This window comes from Zootoca vivipara, chromosome 16 (genome assembly GCF_965207765.1).
Source record: "Zootoca vivipara chromosome 16, rZooViv2.hap1.1, whole genome shotgun sequence".
Taxonomy (NCBI): Eukaryota; Metazoa; Chordata; class Lepidosauria; order Squamata; family Lacertidae; genus Zootoca; species Zootoca vivipara.
In genome coordinates, this window is record NC_142599.1 from 11607418 (window position 1) to 11628098 (window position 20681).

Here is a 20681-nt window from a genome sequence, read left to right on the forward strand (position 1 = left end):
AAGGCATTTTTTTGAATTCAGAAACCAAGGAAGAGGATAGCATAAGAGCAGTTGATATGGATAGAAAGCCTCCAAGGAGCACAGAATCCATATATTTCAGCTCTTTGAGCTCCAAGTTTCACTCAACTACTAAAGAAAAGGAGGGTGCTTTGGGTATTTGCTTTTGGAGTTCATTCTAATGCCCACTGGAAGAGCAGTCAGCTTCTCACCGTTATTGATGGAGCAGATCTAAAAAGTTCAGAAAGCCACAAGCCACTCCTTTAAATAAAGGCACGAAACATAATAAAATGGTCCCTATAATCTCCTTTAAAGAGTTTTCAGAAGTCTCTCTGTGTGTGTGTGTGTTTGTGTAGTCTACCACCAAAATCTCACAACCCATCCACAGTGAAGTTGCCTTGTATAAATATATACAGATAAGCCTCAAGCATAATGGAAATATGTATCACGTTGCTCAATATTAGCAGTTAATCAGAACCAACCATCAAGGTCTTCTAAATATATTATGCACAAACAGATACAGCTTTGGCTTGTAGTTAGGGAACCTTTCTTAGCTATCAACATAATTCAGTGTGCCAGGAACGACAGCAGCCTGATGACAGAAATAGTTTTCGGTAATGTGCCATGATGAGCATGTAGCTCAGGGATTTACTTCCTGTGTATCACCTTCCAATCTAGCCACAGCCATGTAAAGGCACCCATAGTCCAGTCTTAGGAACATCCATGACCATAACAAGCAAAACCACCTTCTGGTCTTCCCCAAATGGTCATCAGTCCTTGCTTTTATGATGTATGTGTTGGGTGGTGGTGGTGGCTGTACCAACAGCTCTCTCCCTCCTCCCCAAGGTCATTCTTTTTAAGTCTCTCCAACACAGACAGATCAGGCACCACAAGTATTTACTTACAGGTAAATGCAGCCAAAAAAGCAGGGAAGAGTGTGTAAACCCAGAGGATGCACTATACCTTATAGGAAATAGTTATCTCTGCCCCACCTCAGTTATTTGGGTTTGGGAAGTTTGTATCTAAAAGGTAAAAGGTACTTCCAGCGGGAAGGTAAACGGCGTTTCCATGCGCTGCTCTGGTTCGCCAGAAGCGGCTTAGTCATGCTGGCCACATGACCTGGAAGCTGTCTGTGGACAAATGCCAGCTCCCTCAGCCTATAGAGCAAGATGAGCATCGCAACCCCAGAGTCATCCGCAACTGGACCTAATGGGCAGGGGTCCCTTTACCTTTTAAAATGTAAAGGACCCCTGGACGGTTAAGTCCAGTCAAAGGCGACCATGGTGTGGTGGGCACTCATCTCGCTTTCAGGACGAGGGAGCCAGCGTTTGCCCACAGACAGCTTTCTGGGTCATGTGGCCAGCCAGACTAAACCGCTTCTGGCGCAACGGGACACCGTGATGGGAGCCAGAGCACACAGAAACGCTGTTTACCTTCCCGCCGCAGCAGTACCTATTTATCTACTTGCACTGGCGTGCTTTCGAACTGCTAGGTTGGCAGGAGCTGGGACAGAGCAACGGGAGCCCACTCTGTTGCAGGGATTCGAACCGCCGACCTTCCAATCAGCAAGCCCAAGGGGCTCAGTGGTTTAGACCACAGTGAAACCCGCGTCCCAGTTTGTATCTAAGGTCCTTTGGGAAGAGAAGGCAGACTGCAAGGTAATGAGGATTCTGTTTGCTCCATCTACTGATATGAAATTAAAAGCAGGGACAGGGAGCCTGCAGCCTTCCTGTAGGATTAGTTTTCATCTTTCCCTCACTACTGACCATGCTGGCTGGGGCTGATGGAAGTTGGGAGTCCAACAGCCTCTGGTGGGTCTCAGGTTCCCCACCCCACCCCTTTTAAAGCCAATTCTGTGCATGTTCTGGAGGTTGTTGTTGTTTAGTCGTTTAGTCGTGTCCGACTCTTCGTGACCCCATGGACCAGAGCACGCCAGGCACTCCTGTCTTCCACTGCCTCCCGTAGTTTGGTCAAACTCATGTTCGTAGCTTCGAGAACACTGTCCAACCATCTTGTCCTCTGTCGTCCCCTTCTCCTAGTGCCCTCAATCTTTCCCAACATCAGGGTCTTTTCCAAGGATTCTTCTCTTCTCATGAGGTGGCCAAAGTATTGGAGCCTCAGCTTCACGATCTGTCCTTCCAGGGAGCACTCAGGGCTGATTTCCTTAAGAATGGATAGGTTTGATCTTCTAGCAGTCCATGGGACTCTCAAGAGTCTCCTCCAGCACCATAATTCAAAAGCATCAATTCTTCGGCGATCAGCCTTCTTTATGGTCCAGCTCTCACTTCCATACATCACTACTGGGAAAACCATAGCTTTAACTATACGGACCTTTGTCGGCAAGGTGATGTCTCTGCTTTTTAAGATGCTGTCTAGGTTTGTCATTGCTTTTCTCCCAAGAAGCAGGCGTCTTTTAATTTCGTGACTGCTGTCACCATCTGCAGTGATCAAGGAGCCCAAGAAAGTAAAATCTCTCACTGCCTCCATTTCTTCCCCTTCTATTTGCCAGGAGGTGATGGGACCAGTGGCCATGATCTTGGTTTTTTTGATGTTGAGCTTCAGACCATATTTTGCGCTCTCCTCTTTCACCCTCATTAAAAGGTTCTTTAATTCCTCCTCACTTTCTGCCATCAAGGTTGTGTCATCTGCATATCTGAGGTTGTTGATATTTCTTCCGGCAATCTTAATTCCTGCTTGGGATTCATCTAGTCCAGCCTTTCGCATGATGAATTCTGCATATAAGTTAAATAAGCAGGGAGACAATATACAACCTTGTCGTACTCCTTTCCCAATTTTGAACCAATCCGTTGTTCCATATCCAGTTCTAACTGTAGCTTCTTGTCCCACATAGAGATTTCTCAGGAGACAGATGAGGTGATCAGGCACTCCCATTTCTTTAAGAACTTGCCATAGTTTGCTGTGGTCGACACAGTCAAAGGCTTTTGCATAGTCAATGAAGCAGAAGTAGACGTTTTTCTGGAACTCTCTAGCTTTCTCCATAATCCAGCGCATGTTTGCTATTTGGTCTCTGGTTCCTCTGCCCTTTCGAAATCCAGCTTGCACTTCTGGGAGTTCTCGGTCCACATACTGCCTAAGCCTGCCTTGTAGAATTTTAAGCATAACCTTGCTAGCGTGTGAAATGAGGGCAATTGTGCGGTAGTTGGAGCATTCTTTGGCACTGCCCTTCTTTGGAATTGGGATGTAGACTGATCTTCTCCAATCCTCTGGCCATTGCTGAGTTTTCCAAACTTGATGGCATATTGGGTGTAGCACCTTAACAGCATCATCTTTTAAAATTTTAAATAGTTCAGCTGGAATATCATCACTTCCACTGGCCTTGTTATTAGCAGTGCTTTCTAAGGCCCATTTGACTTCACTCTCCAAGATGTCTGGCTCAAGGTCAGCAACCACACTACCTGGGGTGTACGAGACCTCCATATCTTTCTGGTATAATTCCTCTGTGTATTCTTGCCACCTCTTCTTGATGTCTTCTGCTTCTGTTAGGTCCTTACCACTTTTGTCCTTGATTATGGTAATCTTTGTACGAAATGTTCCTTTCATATCTCCAATTTTCTTGAACAGATCTCTGGTTTTCCCCATTCTATTGTTTTCCTCTATTTCTTTGCATTGCTCATTTAAGAAGACCCTCTTGTCTCTCCTTGCTGTTTTTTGGAAATCTGCATTCAGTTTCCTGTATCTTTCCCTATCTCCCTTGCATTTTGCTTGCCTCCTCTCCTCCGCTATTTGTAAGGCCTCGTTGGACAGCCATTTTGCTTTCTTGCATTTCCTTTTCCTTGGGATGGTTTTCGTTGCTGCCTCCTGTATAATGTTACGAGCCTCCATCCATAGTTCTTCAGGCACTCTGTCCACCAAATCTAAATCCTTAAACCTGTTCCTCACTTCCACTGTGTATTCATAAGGGATTTGATTCAGATTGTATCTTACTGGCCCAGTGGTTTTTCCTACTTTCTTCAGTTTAAGCTGGAATTTTGCTATAAGAAGCTGATGATCTGAGTTACAGTCAGCTCCAGGTCTTGTTTTTGCTGACTGTATAGAGCTTCTCCATCTTTGGCTGCAGAGAATATAATCAATCTGATTTCGATGCTGCCCATTTGGTGATATCCATGTGTAGAGTCGTCTCTTGTGTTGTTGGAAGAGAGTGTTTGTGATGACCAGCTTGTTCTCTTGACAGAACTCTATTAGCCTTTGCCCTGCTTCATTTTGAACTCCAAGGCCAAACTTGCCAGTTGTTCCTTTTATCTCTTGATTCCCTACTTTAGCATTCCAATCCCCTGTAATGAGAAGAACATCCTTCTTTGGTGTCATTTCTAGAAGGTGTTGTAGGTCTTCATAGAATTGGTCAATTTCACTTTCTTCAGCACCGGTAGTTGGTGCATAAACTTGGATTACTGTGATGTTAAAAGGTCTGCCTTGGATTCGTATCGAGATCATTCTGTCATTTTTGAGATTGCATCCCATCACAGCTTTTGCCACTCTTTTGTTGACTATGAGGGCCACTCCATTTCTTCCACAGGATTCTTGCCCACAGTAGTAGATATGATAGTCACCCGAACTGAATTCACCCATTCCCTTCCATTTTAGTTCACTGATGCCCAGCATGTCGATATTTATTCTTGTCATCTCATTTTTGACCACATCCAGCTTACCTCTATTCATGGTTCTTACATTCCAGGTTCCTATGCAATATTTTTCTTTACAGCATCGGACTTTCCTTTCGCTTCCAGGCATATCCGCAACTGAGCGTCCTTTCGGCTTTGGCCCAGCCACTTCATCAGCTCTGAATCTACTTGTACTTGTCCTCCGCTCTTCCTCAGTAGCATGTTGGACGCCTTCCGACCTGAGGGGCTCATCTTCCAGCGTCATAACTTTTATATGCCTGTTGTCTTTGTCCATGGAGTTTTCTTGGCAGGGATACTGGAGTGGCTTGCCAGTTCCTTCTCCAGGTGGATCACGTTTAGTCAAAACTCTCCACTATGACCTGTCCATCTTGGGTGGCCCTGCATGGCATAGCTCATAGCTTCTCTGAGTTACCTTTTGCTGCTCTCCCTTAGGTAGCAAAGCGTCTCGAGTCAGCCCTGTAAAGGTGGGAGGACTGCTTGGCTGAAAACCAGAGCACCGCTCATGTAATTGGAGAAGTGGATAGCAGTTATTGCCCACTCCCAGTTTTACGACCGAGTGGTAACATTCATTTTTAATCAATATGCAATATTTTATCCTGTGTAGGAAGGTTTCAGGATTGCAATTTTTCTTAAAGACACAGTAGGTTGGATCCAGATCAAGTTATCTGAAATGAATGGGACAAGTTAGAAATGACCGGGGTTATATCTGTGCCATGCATTTAAAACTCTACCATGCCACTAAATTGTTGCTTCCCTCCAAGGGTCCTGGGAACTTGAGTTTGTTAAGGGTCCTGTGAGTTGCTGGGCGACCCCTATTCCCCTCACAGGGTGGTTCATCATTCAGACAATGCCTCTTCCCAGGGAACTATGAGAATTCTAGCTCCACAAGGAGAATAGGGGTGTCCTAACAACTCTCAGCATCTAAGGGGGATAAAATGGTATAGCAGTGCTTTAAATATATGGTGCAGATGTGGCCTAAGGGATATCAATGGGGGCTAACCTAAGTCTTTTTCCAACCCAGTGTTCCAAAGGAACACATTGGCTGGGTGCTAAATGAGAGGAAAGAACCTTCTTTCATCCACTTGAGCAATGAAGCACACATTAAAAAGGTATTCAGATTTAATGCAAGAAGTTAGTCAAGAAACACCAACATTTAAGGGTGACCTCTGAAGCAGTCTGCTTACTTAAGCCAATTAGTTATAATATATTTGGTCATTATGAAGTAATTTTGATGATCTAGAAGGGACTATAAAAGCTGACATTAATTCATAGGAAGAGAGGGCTTTGGCTACAATGGCTACACACTTCTAATCAATGATCTAAACTAGTTTTACATTCAGTGGAGTATCTTTAATCTCAATTACTGCTTGGTTTCACAATGCATACATCACAGACTCAAGGGCTAGTGCAGTTTCATATCCCCCAAGCATTACATCCAAAGGGAAGTGTTTTTGGTTGACACGAGTTTGTCTTTCACTATGGAGAAAGGGAGAAACCTGCCCACAGGCGCTGCTCATGAGTGGTCATTATAGAATTAGCAAGATTCTAATGCTTTGATTCTATGCTTTGGTGGAATGGAAAACTGGAGAAAACTGCTTATGCAAGTGAAGCAAAATCCCAAGTACAGGAAACATGCACAAGATGTTTGCTGGTGCTTCAGACTGGCACTGATTTGCCAGGTTCATTAGAACACTTCAATATACAGTTGTACCTTGGAAGCTGAATGCCTTGCCAGTCGAACGTTTTGGCTCCCAAACACCGCAAACCTGGAAGTGAGTGTTCCGGTTTGCGAACATCCTTTGGAACCCGAACGTCCGACGTGACTTCTGCAGCTTCTGATTGGCTGCAGAACCTTCCTACAACCAATCAGAAGCCGCGCCTTGGTTTCCGAATGTCTTGGTAGTCGAACGGACTTCCGGAATGTATTCCGTTTGACTTCTGAGATACTACTGTACAAGGCCACACCTGCCTTTGCATACTGGTGGGCGGGGACCCTGCACCTCTTTGGAATCACCTGAAATTCCACTTTTTTATTATATGTAATGGCACGGTTCATGCATCAGGGCAAAGCCATGGTCTAGTTGTTATGAATAAGCTTTATGCTTACATGTTCCCTCTCCTTCCTTCCCTCCTTTCATCCAGTTCACTCGCTCATTCCCTGGACTAAGCAAACCACAGTTTGTGGCAATGGCAAAAATCAGACAAGCTTTGGCTTGGACAAACCTGAATTAGAACCCCATTTCAAACCATGGCTTCTAATACTAGTTCAAAAACGAACAGGACGTAAGTGAGCAAATTAAAGTAGGCAAGGGAAGGGAACCCATGAACCTGAAGCTCAAAAAACCACAGTCAAAGCAGGGCCGTTATATCTGCACTGGGGCTGTGTTTAATTCCTGAATGTCTGCTAGCCACAATGCAACCTAGAAACTAAACTTCTTAAATTGGGTGTGTGAATGCAAGGTTCTAAATTCATACTTTAATTAGAATACCTTACTTCTTTCTTTCAAAGTCTCCATATTGGAGAACAGCAGCAGAAGTGCTCTTCTCCAAATAAATTATACAGGGCCCTTAAAATAGCTACATAACCTCAACTGTGTTAAGATTTATGTAACTTCTTAATGTGGGGGCAGAGAGAGATGGAAGCATGAGAAATCATTCCATTGAAGCAATTTCCTGTGATATAATTCAGTTCCATAAAAAGATTATGAGATTATGGCTCTGAAAGCTAAAACCTGTATTTACAAAAAGTAGCAATTTGTATCTCAAAAATGAGACTATTATTTGTGTGTGTGTGTGTGTGTGAGAGAGAGAGAGAGAGAGAGAGAGAGATGTGTGTGTGTGTTTAAATGGAAAATATTTATACACAATATGGAAGAAGTATATTGGAAAAACCTGGTTTTGGAGGAATCTCATGCCTAAACCCTACCTACAAGACATAGCCAGCTGTCCACTACCACAAACTCCAGCTATCTGCATGGTCACTCACTGCCCTGATTTTTGCCTTTTGGGTGGGGACTTCCTAATATTGCATTAGTATGAGATGCTGGCATGGTCATCATAGAAACAAAGGAGGTTATCGTCAAAGAAACACAGGAAGTCAGACCATTGGTCTAGGTAGCTCAGCATCACTTAAAGTCACTGTCAGTAGCACTCCAAAGTTTCCAACAGGGGTCTTTTCCAGCCCTACCTGGTTTGCCAGGGACTGAACCAGAGACCTTTGGCATGCAAAGGTTATGTCCTACCACTGCGCCATATATATGGCCCTATGCCCAAATAAGATTCTGGCTCCAAAGAAAGGTTCAATCTCACAGCAGGTAAGTACTTGCATCTGATTTCTATCACACACATAAGGGTGTGTGGGTGTGCATGAACATTCAAGGTGCCATGCAGTGGCCTCTAGTGATCATGACAGTAGTATATGGTCTTGCAAACCAGCGTGTTCTAAGATGATGTGCCAATACATTTTATCCCATAGGCTTGTTTTACAACTGAGCAGCAAGTGGAGGAAAAATGGTACTCTGTGCTCAGTGTCTAATTTTACAGCTCAGGAGCCATCAGGCAGAGGTGGGTGGGTGCAATCCTGCTGACCCACGAGGCACTGAGCATATGCACGATAAATTTGTGAAGAGGACTCTAGCTCTACCTCCTAACTAGGAAATATGAAAACGAGTGCAAATGACAATGCTCTGCCGATTCCATTCTACCTTTTCCCAGGCGGCAGGAAAAAAGTAAGAGGGAGAGGCGGATGGTGGGGGTGTTCTCGCTATGGCATTGGTTTTCCATTTAGGAGACAAATAGGAGGTTAGATCAAGGTCACAAACAGCACAGCAAAGCCAGCACAGCGAGCAATCCCATGAATAGCGTCACATATCCCAGCAGCTTCGGCAGCAAAACATTTAGATAAGAGACTAATATAACCAGAGTTGAAGATTACCTGTATGCATTTTTGGAAACAGGTCGCGGGTCAAACTTAAAGAACAGAATGCACATGAGTAACTGAGGGGGAGAAGTTGTGCTTCTTCCGGAGAGGGTCAGTGAAAGGTCATACTGCAGCAGCCTGCAAATGAAACATATGCAATGAAGGACCAATCCGACTTGGACATTTACAAAGAGAGAGTCCTCGGTTCTCAGCTGGAGTTCAGAGTTCCCACTGTTCTCATTAGCAGTGCTCCATTCTGAAATTAAGAGGGCTGCAGAGGTGCATATTTTTTCTGTCTTAGTGATTCATTTATAAGCATGCCTCTGAAATGATGGGTCTTTTGACACTGCCTAGGTTTTAAATGGGAATTTAAAGTTCAGAGGAGGAAAGCTTTCAGACGTTTACTATTTTGGGGTGGGATGCAATTGCATACAGGGCAAATTCCGGTCGCACAATTGTAGTTGATTGGGAGGTCTGGTGCAACAAACCTGCTTCCCCCAAAGATTGGGCTTTTTTAAAACAAGGGAAAGCAGGGCAAAATGCACCTGGAGGTAAGGCTTGCTTTGGTGCAACACCATCTAACCTCCTCGAAAACCTATCAGAACAAATGCTCAATAGGAGTACTGATACACCTAAAAGCAACTAGACGCAAAGGCTTGGTTTAGACCAGATTTCTCTCACCTGGTGCCTTCTGGTTCTTTCAAAAAACAATCCCCATCATTCCTGGCCATTGGCCATGCTGGCTGAGGCTGATGGGAGTCACAAGCCCAAAGCAGAGGCAAAGCACCAGAACTGGGGAAGGCTGGTTTAGTTAATCACCCAAGTCATATTTTGGAACCTTGCGTTCATGCACTCTTTTCTCCACTGGCATGTTCCAAATCCCTCCCCCTTTTCTAATTTTGTTCAAGCCACGGTTTACTTCCAAACCAAAACTGAAAACTCAGATCAAGCCACGGTTTCCGATTCTGCCCTAGAGAAAAAGAATAGCTTGCCCAATTCAAGCGTCTTGACAAAGTGCATATCTTGAAACTACGAAGAATGTGAGCCAATCACCTTGTGGAAAGAGGAATGGGAGCCTGAGGTTTGTTCTGGCTCCTCCGAACCATGGAGGACCAGGCAGCTGTATGACTTGGGAATGATGAGAGTTGTAGTCTAAAACCCCAGATTGTGGAATGCTCTCCCCAGAGAGGCTTGCCTGGCACCATCACTACATGTTTTTAGACGCCAGGGTAAAACATTCCTCTTTACCCAGGCCTATGGCTATTAAATAATCTACGACCTGTGAAAGTGTGGGGGTCTATTATTATTATTATTATGAATGTTTTACTATTCGGCTGTCTGCCATTATGTTTTTTTAAAATTATGTTTCTTTCACTGATGTTCTGTAATGTGTTTTCTTAATGTTGTACAATGCCTGGGGATCTTCTGATAAAGAGTGGTATATAAATTGAATAAATAAAATAAATAAACAAAACAAAACATCTGGAGGACACCAGGTTGATGAACCATAGGTTATGTGAGAGCACAAGAGGAGGAGGCCATAGCTCAGTGGTAAGGGACGAACTTGGCATACAAACTATATAGGTTCAACACCTGGCGTTTCCATTTTAAGAGGATAAGATATAAGGTAGTGGTTGCCAATCTGCCATCTGGAGGCCCAGTGATGCCCTTGAGGTCTTCCCCACCTGCAAAGTTTTTGAGCCCCTCCCCCAACCTATTACCTTTTTCTCCCTTGAGAATCATACAGAATGGCCTGGGAAAAGAGATACTGTATAAGGACTGGAAAGGAACGTGGAAAATGATTGTTGTTAAAAAAAATTGAAGATATGATATTGAGATGTACAGGTTTCGATGGACTTACTGAACGAAAGATATTGTTCCTGTAGCTACTCAAGACTCGGCACCAGGCCAAGACCTGCTAGTCGCTCCTCCAGAAGGAAGAAGCCTCCGCCAAAGAAGAAGATTGGCAAAATAAACTTCTGAACTATGCAGGATACATTAGGTAACTTGAAACCCAAGAAAGAAAAGACTTCGAATTTTTTAAAAAAGGAGTAAATATTTAATGCATATCCTTTGAGCTTTGTGTACAGATTTTTACATTAGTATAACTTTTAAATGTCACTTGTATTAAGATGAAGAAGGTTTAAAATTGGATCATGAAGAATACGTATAAGGTTTTATGGACATGCATGAACAAGTATTAAACAATCAAACCAAGAGGGGGAGGGGAGGGAAGTCAAGCAAAATTTACTTATGATTTTTCCCGTTTTTTATTTTACTTCAATTTTTAAATTCTTTTTTAAAAATATTGCTGTTGCTATTTTTTATTCTTTTATGCTACTTTTGGAAAATTAATAAATTGTTATCAGAAAAAGAAAAAGGAAAGGAAAAAGAGAGAAGCACACGGAATCAAAGGAGGAAGTTACAGGAGTGACACTCTTTCTCACTTCCTCTTTCAGCTCTATGTGCTTGTCAAGGGCTCAGCTTCAAATTACCCAGATCCCTTCCTGCGGGGGGTATGTGTGCATGTGTGTTTCTGCACTCTTTCTCTCACTGTCTTGAGGGGAGGGGACAGTTTGATGAAGGGGAGGAGGGAAGTGAGCTGGTGGTGTCTACAATGCTTGCTCAAAAATCCAGATGTGTCCATGGGTATAAAAAGGTTGCCGACCAAGATCATCTCCCCGAGACCACGAAGAACCTCTGCTGCAAGGCAAAGCAGACAAAATATGGGGCTCGATGGACAAAACGTCTGACCTGGTTTAAGGCAGCTTGCTTTTTGCTCAGTGTACATTTCCTAACACAAAATCCCTACATTTGCAGCCTGCTTAAAGATTTCAGTCACATTCGGATGGCTTGAAAAACATTCTTTTACCTTTTCAAATATTTTCTTGAAAGTCCCACTTTGGGGACCGTGTCTGGTAATGAAACCGCAATGTAGCCTTACTCCCCCCCCCCCACTGAAAACGGTGATTAGAATGGCAGTAGCTGAACTCCCAAATGTTTCACTGCTGCAGACAGCCTGCATGTTTTAAGGGTTTTCCAGAATGTGGAGATGGCAGTACAGCAGAAAGGCAGATCAATACCTGAACTCTATAACGGCGCTGAATAATTAACTTAACCTTGCCCCAGTGAGTGATGACCAAGGGGTTTTTATTGAAAACAAATTAAATTATTTTTTATGAGCCCAGGAACATTGTTCAAGATAAAGTGATCTTTTCTCATTTCCACGCTACGCTCTGCTTCTAATTCAAGCCCTACATTTCACAGTACCTCGCCAAACCCTCCAACAATAATCCCACATTCTTAATTCCAACAGAAGGAAGCCATTTTCTGCAGCATTTCACGCTGGGTTTTCCCCCCCCTTCCTTTTTTGCTCTTTACCACTAAAAAACAGAGTTTTCATGTGCAGTGTTCATATGAAATCTTAAAACTAATTCAAGTCTGCCAAACCAGCAGCTTGCTGCTGTCAAGCGAGCCACAAATCAGCTCAATACTGACAAAAGTATCAGTACCCACTGTCAAGGTTCCATAATGTTCAGTTGCCGAAATCCTTAGCTAAGAGCTAAGGATTTGATTTTGTTCAACAATATCTAGGTAAAGGTAAAGGGACCCCTGACCATTAGGTCCAGTTGCGGATGACTCTGGGGTTGCAGTGCTCATCTCGCTTTAGTGGCCGAGGGAGCCGGCGTTCAGCTTCCGGGTCATGTGGCCAGCATGACTAGGCAGCTTCTGGTGAACCAGAGCAGTGCACGGAAATGCTGTTTACCTTCCCGCTGGAGTGGTACCTATTTATCTACAGTGGTACCTCGGTTTACAAACACAATTGGTTCCGGGAGTCTGTACTTAACCTGAAGCGTACTTAACCTGAAGCGAACTTTCCCACTGAAAGTAATGGAAAGTGGATTAATCCGTTCCAGATGGTCTGTGGAGTACTTAAACTGAAGCGTACTTAACCTGAAGCGAACTTTCCCATTGAAAGTACTGGAAAGTGGATTAATCTGTTCCAGACGGGTCTGCGGAGTACTCAACCTGAAGCGTACTTAACCCGAGGTATGAGTGTAATTGGTTCCAGAAGTCTGTACTTAACCTGAAGCATACTTAACCTGAAGCGAACTTTCCCATTGAAAGTAATGGAAAGTGGATTCATCCGTTCCAGATGGGTCCGCGGAATACTTAAACTGAAAATACTCAAACCGAGGCATACTTAAACCGAGGTATGACTGTACTTGCACTTTGACGTGTTTTTGAACTGCTAGGTTGGCAGGAGCAGGGACCGAGCAACAGGAGCTCACTCCGTTGTGGGGATTCGAACTGCTGACCTTCTGATTGGCAAGCCCTAGGCTCTGTGGTTTAACCCACAGTGCCACCCGCATCCCCAACAATATTTACATACCGCTTAATCTAGAAAAACATCTAAGGAGGTTTACATAAAACAAAACATTCGTTTGAAAAAAGACAATACAGTCATACCTTGGATCCCAAACGCCTTGCGAGTAGAACATTTTGGCTCCCGAACGCTGCAAGCGCGGAAGTGAGTGTTCCGGTTTGAGAATGTTCTTTGGAACCTGAATGTCCAACGCAGCTTCTGATTGGCTGCAGGAGCTTCTGCAGCCAATTGGAAGCCACACCTTGGTTTCTGAATGTTTTGGAAGTCGAACGGATTTCCGGAATGGATTCCGTTTGACTTCCGAGGTACCACTGTAAAACCAAATACTGAAAACAAAACGCTGAAAATATATGAAGTCAGCTGCCCTCTGTCATATTTCTAATCTAGTCATTATTGGGCCACCAAAACGATGGAGCAGCTCCCCTATGAGGAAAGGCTGCAACATTTGGGACTTTTAACTTTACAGAAAAGGTGAGCAAGAGGTGCTATGATGGAAGTTCTAAAATTATGCACGGCATGGGGGAAGAGAAAATATTTCTCCCTCTCTCATGACACTGCTACTCAAGAAAAACATCCAATGAGGCTGAATGTTGGAAGATTTAGGACAGATAAAAGAAAGCACTTCTTCACACAGCAGATACTTAAAGTATGAAACTCACGGACTGTGATGGCATCCAACTAGGATAGCTTTAGAGGAGGATTAGACAAATTCATGAAGGATAAGGCTATCAACGGCTACCAGCCATGATTACTATGCTCCGTCTCCACATTTTGAGGCAGTAATGAATACCAGTTGCTGGAAAAACCATAAGAAGGGAGGAAGCTCTTGTGTTTGGGGTCCGGCTTGCAGGTTCCCCACAGGCATTGGGCTGGCCGCTGTGAGAACAGGATGCTGGGCTAGATGAGACTTTGGCCAGATTCAGCAAGCTCTTCTTGTGTTCTTAAGGGCCAGGCCCCCTTCCCACTGCTTGTCTACCAGCTCCATCTGGTACGCAGGCTGAGACCTTACCTACCCACAGACTGTCTCACCAGAGTGGTGCATGCTCTAGTTATCTCCCGCTTGGACTACTGCAATGGGCACTACGTGGGGCTACCTTTGAAGGTGACTCTGAAACTGCAACTAATCCAGAAGCGGCAGCTAGACGGGTGACTGGGAGTGGCCGCCGAGACCACATAACACCGGTGTGAAAGACCTACATTGGCTCCCAGAACGTTTCCGGGCACAATTCAAAGTGTTGGTGCTGACCTTTAAAGCCCTAAACGGCCTCGGCCCAGTAGACCTGAAGGAGCATCTCCACCCCCATCGTTCTGCCCAGACACTGAGGTCCAGCTCTGAGGGCCTTCTGGCAGTTCCCTCACTGCAAGAAGCGAAGTTACAGGGAACCAGGCAGAGGGCCTTCTCAGTAGTGGCACCAGCCCTGTGGAATGCCCTCTCGTCAGATGTCAGGGAAATAAACAACTATCTGACTTTTAGAAGACATCTGAAGACATCTGTTTAAGGAAGTTTTTAATGTTTGAAGTTTTATTCTGTTTTTAATGCTCAGTTCAAAGCTGCCCAGAGTGCCTGGGGAAACCCAGCCAGATGGGTGGGGGGACAAATACTACTACTACTACTACTACTACTACTACTACTAATATTCTCTGTTGTGAACATTCTCCGCAGCACAACCTACCCAGGACTCGTGGATGACAGTTCATGCATTTCCATTCTACTGTTTAATCATCCGGTATATTGCTTCGCTTCGAAGGCATTGCAACTTGTAAACAGATAACAAAATATTTTCTGCCCTTAAAAATCATAACACCATGAAGTCATTTGCTACAAAGAGAGGATGTGAGAAATCATTTTTATTTTTTAAAATACAGGCTGGAAGTCATGAGGCACTTTGCGAGGAAGTTCTTCTTTTTTGTCACTTTTAACAGCAAAAGGCACTTCTGGGCCTTGCTTCCGCCAAATGCCGCAGATAACAAGCATCTGCAAACTACTGCCCTCTACTGTCAAGTGCCACGATTTCCTTTAACAAACAGCCTTTGAGAATACGCTGGGGAGCCATGAAGCAGAAATGCTCAACTGCTGGATACGGTGGTGTCAGTGTGAAAACTAAAGGCGACTTTGTTCTCTTGCTAATTGACCTGCTCCAACGGAAAACAACAGTCAATGAAACAGCCTGTTCTTTCCTAGTGGAAACAAAAGAATCCTCATCAGAGGCGGATTTAGGGGACAGCAACCAGTGCGGAGCCTCTGGGGTGCTGAAAATATGATTTACAACGCAGCGCGAGAGGCAGAGGGGCAGTGAATTTTGGAATCACACAGGGCGCGGATGAAATTTGAGGCCCCAATATCAGCCACTGTCCCCATTAATGCGGGAGACTTGCTGGTCTCAAGGCAGACACTGAGCCAAATCATAGGTCCATTTAGTTCAGTATTTCTACAGATTGGCAGCGGTCTTCTGGGATTTCGGATAGGGAGCCTTTTCCAGCCCTGGAAATACTGGGAATTTAACCCAGGGATTTCTGCATGAAAAGCAGGTGCTGTACCACTGAGCTATGGCCACATCAGACCCACATCTCAATGGTCGAAACCCTGGACCTGAAGCATTTACAAAAAAAAAAAAAAAGCACTTACACTTGATCTTAGCCAATAGCTATTATTTCACCAAAAGTATCAGCTGACTCTTTAATACAGTGGAGACTTGTACTAAAGTTGAACAGAAGCTCCTCAGGCAGTTAATAAAATCAGCATAAATATCACATCATAGTAATTGGGCATAGCAAATTTAAAAAACAGCTAAGGACAGACAGGTCAGGAACTGCTCAGCTACTGGTAAGTCTGAAATCTGAACATTAGCATTCTAATCGGCTGAAAGCCATCTTGGGGCAAGGGCGAAGGTATTTTTTTTGCAAGTCTAAAAGCTGAGTTTCTTTGGGCAAGTGCCACCTGCGAGAAGGTCCTGGATCTCAGATTCACCTGTTGTGCCTTAAATGGAGCAAGTTTTCCTTGGAAGATCTTAAAAGAGAAAAGAGCAGAGGCATTTTTTTAAAGTGAACACCAGAATCCTGAGGTTGTTTGTTAGCATTTTGCAAGTGGCAGAGACTGTGTACGCACGACCACCTAATCCGGCTTCATCATGCTCCCACTGCTGGTTTGAAGCTGAGGACACAATCCCTAGGAATCCTGTAGCTTCTTGAGAAATACTCCAGTCTGGTGCACTTTCCCTCAAGCCAGCTTCCATCTGATCTGAAAGAGCTGCAGTTAAGCTGAGGCGTGTACATTGGACAGCCTTTGGAGATGCTCAGATGACAGCTTCGGTGAATTGGAGTTCGGCATGTGGAAACAAATCAGGTGATGGGCATTGTGTGAAGACATCTCCCTGGTCCCTCCCTGGTCCGTGCAGTGATGGTAAGAGTACAACGTGCAACACAGCAGAGGGAAATTACCTCGCCATGTTTCAAGCCCCTAAAGTGTAAATACTACACAGACAATACACACAGCACAGCATTAAATATCTGATGACTTGCCATGCTGAAAATGTGTTCATTGCATACCCCCAGCTGATGAATGACACAAGGCATGAAGCATTAAGAAAATATATTAACAGAATGGCATTCTGCAATGTGAATACACATGGCTCTTGTTTTAGTGTTCCAAAATTAAGAACCATGGTTTCATCACTCTTCCCTTGGAAGCCAGCCAAGGGCGCATCCATGACAAGTCATTCCCCTGCTTCTCTCCAAACTCCTATAAACATGCATCTCGAAAAGGCATCAAAATAAAATTTACAATTCCAAAGCAAGTTACAGCCCTCTCTGGTCGAAGCATGGCATGCTGAGAGGTTAACATTTAACAGATTTCCAGAGAGATTAGCAATGTTGCAGCAAAAAACAGCCAAAGAGTCTTGTGGTACCTTAAAGACAAATTTACTGCGGCACAAGTTTTTGCAGACGCAATTCCACTTAAAGAGACAAAAGTTTATTAATCATTCTACATATGTTAATTAGTTTACCAATGCCAGGCTATCTGTGATATCTATGACTGTTTCCTCGAAATGCTTCCTTGCCCCACTATAAATACTAGTAATACTGTACAATCATCTCAGCAATTATCACCCATCTGCTACTGTAAAGGTAGCTATTTAACACACATTTAACTCTAATAATCACTGATTTCAGTATCTCCTGGCAATTCAACTCTCATCTTACAATTTTCTCCTGTATATACCTGCCAACTAAGATTTCACCACATGCTTCTGACAAAGGGGGCTCAAGTCCACAAAAACGTACGCCACAACAAATTTGTTAGCCTACTTCCGTAAGACATCTTGATTAAAATTAGCAGGAAATTCCTGAGGCCTGTATGGAACGCTCCCTCCCAAACCCCCAACCCCAACCCCAATCTCCCACCAAAGGAAGTGGATGTAACAAGTTTAAGGACAGATGTCAGATAACTATAAGCAGCAACAGCATTTCGTTGGGAACCCTGCCAGGCAAATTAATTGGATTACTCAATCAAAAGAAACTGTTGACAGTTAATGGCTTGCAAAGACTCATGAGGGTTGCTTTACGGGAGATTTTCGTCTCCATTTGCCGATTAAAATGCACTACTGAGTGGCGAAGTTTACTTCGGCAAGTAGAAGTTAATTTGGTTCCAGTATTAAAGCCAAAGCAGCTGTTATGATCAAGCTGGTGCCTGCCGCAAGGCTCGGAGGAAAGCTGCTTGGCACAAACCGACGATCTCAAGAGCTCAAAACAAGAGCGAGACTCTTACGCCCTACAAAGTTTGCACTGCTGGGATACCGGAGATTGCTTTTCAACTTTTTGGTGATGATGTTTTCATAACCACTGGTGGTGGACCATGCAAAAGATTCTCCTGGTGGGTGTTCTTAGACCTGGACAAACACCCTCCCCGCAACCAACTGCCCACTGGAGATCCTTTGGTGTTAGAGGTCCTAGATAATCGCTGGCCAGGGTAAAAAGCCAACCCTGCTTCCATCCCTACAACCCCCCAACCTGACCTAGGGGGAAACTCAGATTGTTCTCTGGATGTCCTTGAGTTCCACAAAGACAAGAGCCAAATGGGCCACTCGCTGTCTTTTGAGCCCCAAGTCTACGCGTTCTTTGGCAGCACAGAACCAAGCAGCCAGGTATCAGATTCGGAGCCACGCTTACTTCAAGAAGCCACACCAGGATAAATGCAATGCTTTAAGGAGGTTATAAATACAAGCATTTGTAATAGAAGACAGTTAAGAAAAGACTTAAACAGCGTAGACATAGTGTTGGCAATTTGAGTACAAAATAGAAAATAAAGCACTAGAGTCATGGACCCAGGGGCAAAAGGCATCCTGTTTCACCACTCGAGGCGAAATGGGAAGTGCCACTGCCATTGCTGCTGCTGCCACCACCAACCTGCTTCTGCTGCCACTGTGTGCCCTGCCACATCCACTGCTGGCAGAGAAGCTGTGCCACCCTTGGCACCGATTTCAGGGGTGCCGATTTGGGGTGAAACCTCTTGCACTCCACAAAATCTGGTGACAGCTTCTCTGTCAGAGGTGGCGGGGCATCTGCGGGTGTGCCGCCTGGGGCAGTGGCCTTGCCTTGCCTAATGGCTGGATCAGCTCTGTACGGACCCCACCAAATCGGCAAGGTGCATCCAGGCATACACAGGTGTTGCAATTCACAATCCTCATGCAACTGGGATCTGGCTGTGCTCACTACCTCCAAGCCTGATTGCCTGTTCAAACCCTCCTACAGTAGTCTGCATCCTCCTCACCAGTTTTTAAATAAAAAAATTCCTTCAGTAGCACCTTAAAGACCAACTAAATTTTTATTTTGGTATGAGCTTTCGTGTGCATGTCCAATCCCTGGCACCTGCAGTCAGAAGGGACATCTCATAGCAGCACTACAAAGCAAGTTGGTGTTGCTTGATGTAAGACAGCTTCATATTAGAGGTAGCTCAGTGCTAGAGCATCCACTTTATTCTCAGAGCACCTGGGTATGGCAGGAAATGTGTAGGGAATGCTAGATACAGGTAGGTAGCCATGTTGGCCTGCCGTAGTTGAAACAAAATATATAAAAAAATCCTTCCAGTAGCACCTTAGAGACACCAACTAAGTTTGTTATTGGTATGAGCTTTCGTGTGCATGCACACTTCTTCAGATACACCAAAACTGAAGTCACCAGACCCTTATATATAGTGAGAGGGTGGGGAGGGGTATTACTCAGAAGGGTGGTAGGAATGCACATGCACACGAAAGCTCATACCAAAATAAAAACTTAGTTGGTCTTTAAGGTGCTACTGAAGGATTTTTTTTATTTTGCTTCGACTCAGACCAACACGGCTACTTACCTGTAACTAGAACCAGTTTTTAAGTTTACCTTTTGCCTCCCAATCTTTCCCCCTTTCATTTAGTTAATGAACCCAGCCAGATGGACGGGGTATAAATAATAAATTGTTTTTATATCATTATTTGCACTGATTCAGTACTGTCCTGCCATAAACAGATGCATGCTGTTCGCACATGGACACTGACCCCCACCAGCACGAAGGCTGAACCTGTGCGGTCCCGTTCACACACTATTCCATATCCTGACTTTAAATATTCGAATAAGTCTGCAAAGCATCCAGCAGAAAATAGATCGCATGGTGTTTGGGCACTGGGGCATATAATGATGGTTTGGCACAGAGAATGATGAAAGAGGCACAATCAGCAAGCCAACCAGCATAGAAGAAAACAGAGGAAAGCAGAGGAAAGGGGATGAAGTGGAGAGGTGGGTGGGAAATTGCTCTACCCAAAGGTGTGATTTGTAACTTTATTTGTAACTTTATTAGGGTGATGCACTTGGGACAGATTCCAAGACTGGTGTTGCACAAAGTGGAGGAAGAACCCAGAAGGGAAGATCTGGTTGGGGCGGAGGAATAGAATATAGGAAGTTATCTTACACCGAGTCAGACCATTTGGTCCATCTAACTCAGCATTCCCTGAGTTACAAGACAGAGAAACCAGTAGGAGAACACTTCAATCTCCTAGGACATTCTATACAAGATCTCAAAGTAGCTGTCATACTACAAAAGAATTTCAGAAATAGACTGGAAAGAGAAGTTGCTGAATTACAACTTATTACCAAACTTAAAACCATGGCGAGACCTGGTCTGAATAAAGACATTGGATTCTTATCTCATTATACATGATAAAGCTATTTTTGGCCATCTCATCCCTTGCTTTTTCCTGTAAGACTAATTGCAGTCGTTAACAGTCATCAACTGGTTTACCACACCTATCAGCCAACCACCCATTCCTACCACCCTTCTGAGTAATACCCCTCCCCACCCTCTCACTATATATAAGGGTCTGGTGACTTCTGTTTCAGTGTATCTGAAGAAGTGTGCATGCACACGAAAGCTCATACCAATAACAAACTTAAAAAGGTAAAGGTAAAGGTACCCCTGACCATTAGGTCCAGTCGTGACCGACTCTGGGGTTGCGCGCTCATCTCGCATTATTGGCCGAGGGAGCCGGCGTATAGCTTCCAGGTCATGTGGCCAGCATGACAAAGCCACTTCTGGCAAACCAGAGCAGCACATGGAAACGCCGTTTACCTTCCCGCTGTAGCGGTTCCTATTTATCTACTTGCACTTTGATGTGCTTTCGAACTGCTAGGTTGGCAGGAGCTGGGACCAAGCAACGGGAGCTCACCCCGTCACAGGGATTCGAACCGCCAACCTTCTGATCAGCAAGCCCTA

General features: G+C 44.4%; 1 protein-coding gene across 6 annotated transcripts in view; it reads right to left on the reverse strand.

Annotated features, from left to right (window-relative positions):
* The window catches only part of TANGO2 (transport and golgi organization 2 homolog), a 108337-nt gene that overhangs the window by 51614 nt on the left and 36042 nt on the right, over nucleotides 1–20681 (reverse strand). For 4 of the 6 annotated variants that reach the window (XM_088659554.1, XM_035097847.3, XM_060269741.2 and 1 more), the window contains exon 2: nucleotides 8572–8694. The exons of the other annotated variants lie outside the window; for them this stretch is intronic. In XM_088659554.1, coding sequence (XP_088515680.1) covers nucleotides 8572–8694 — 123 coding nt within the window. The remainder of the gene's footprint in view (nucleotides 1–8571; nucleotides 8695–20681) is intronic. 6 annotated transcript variants of the gene reach the window in all.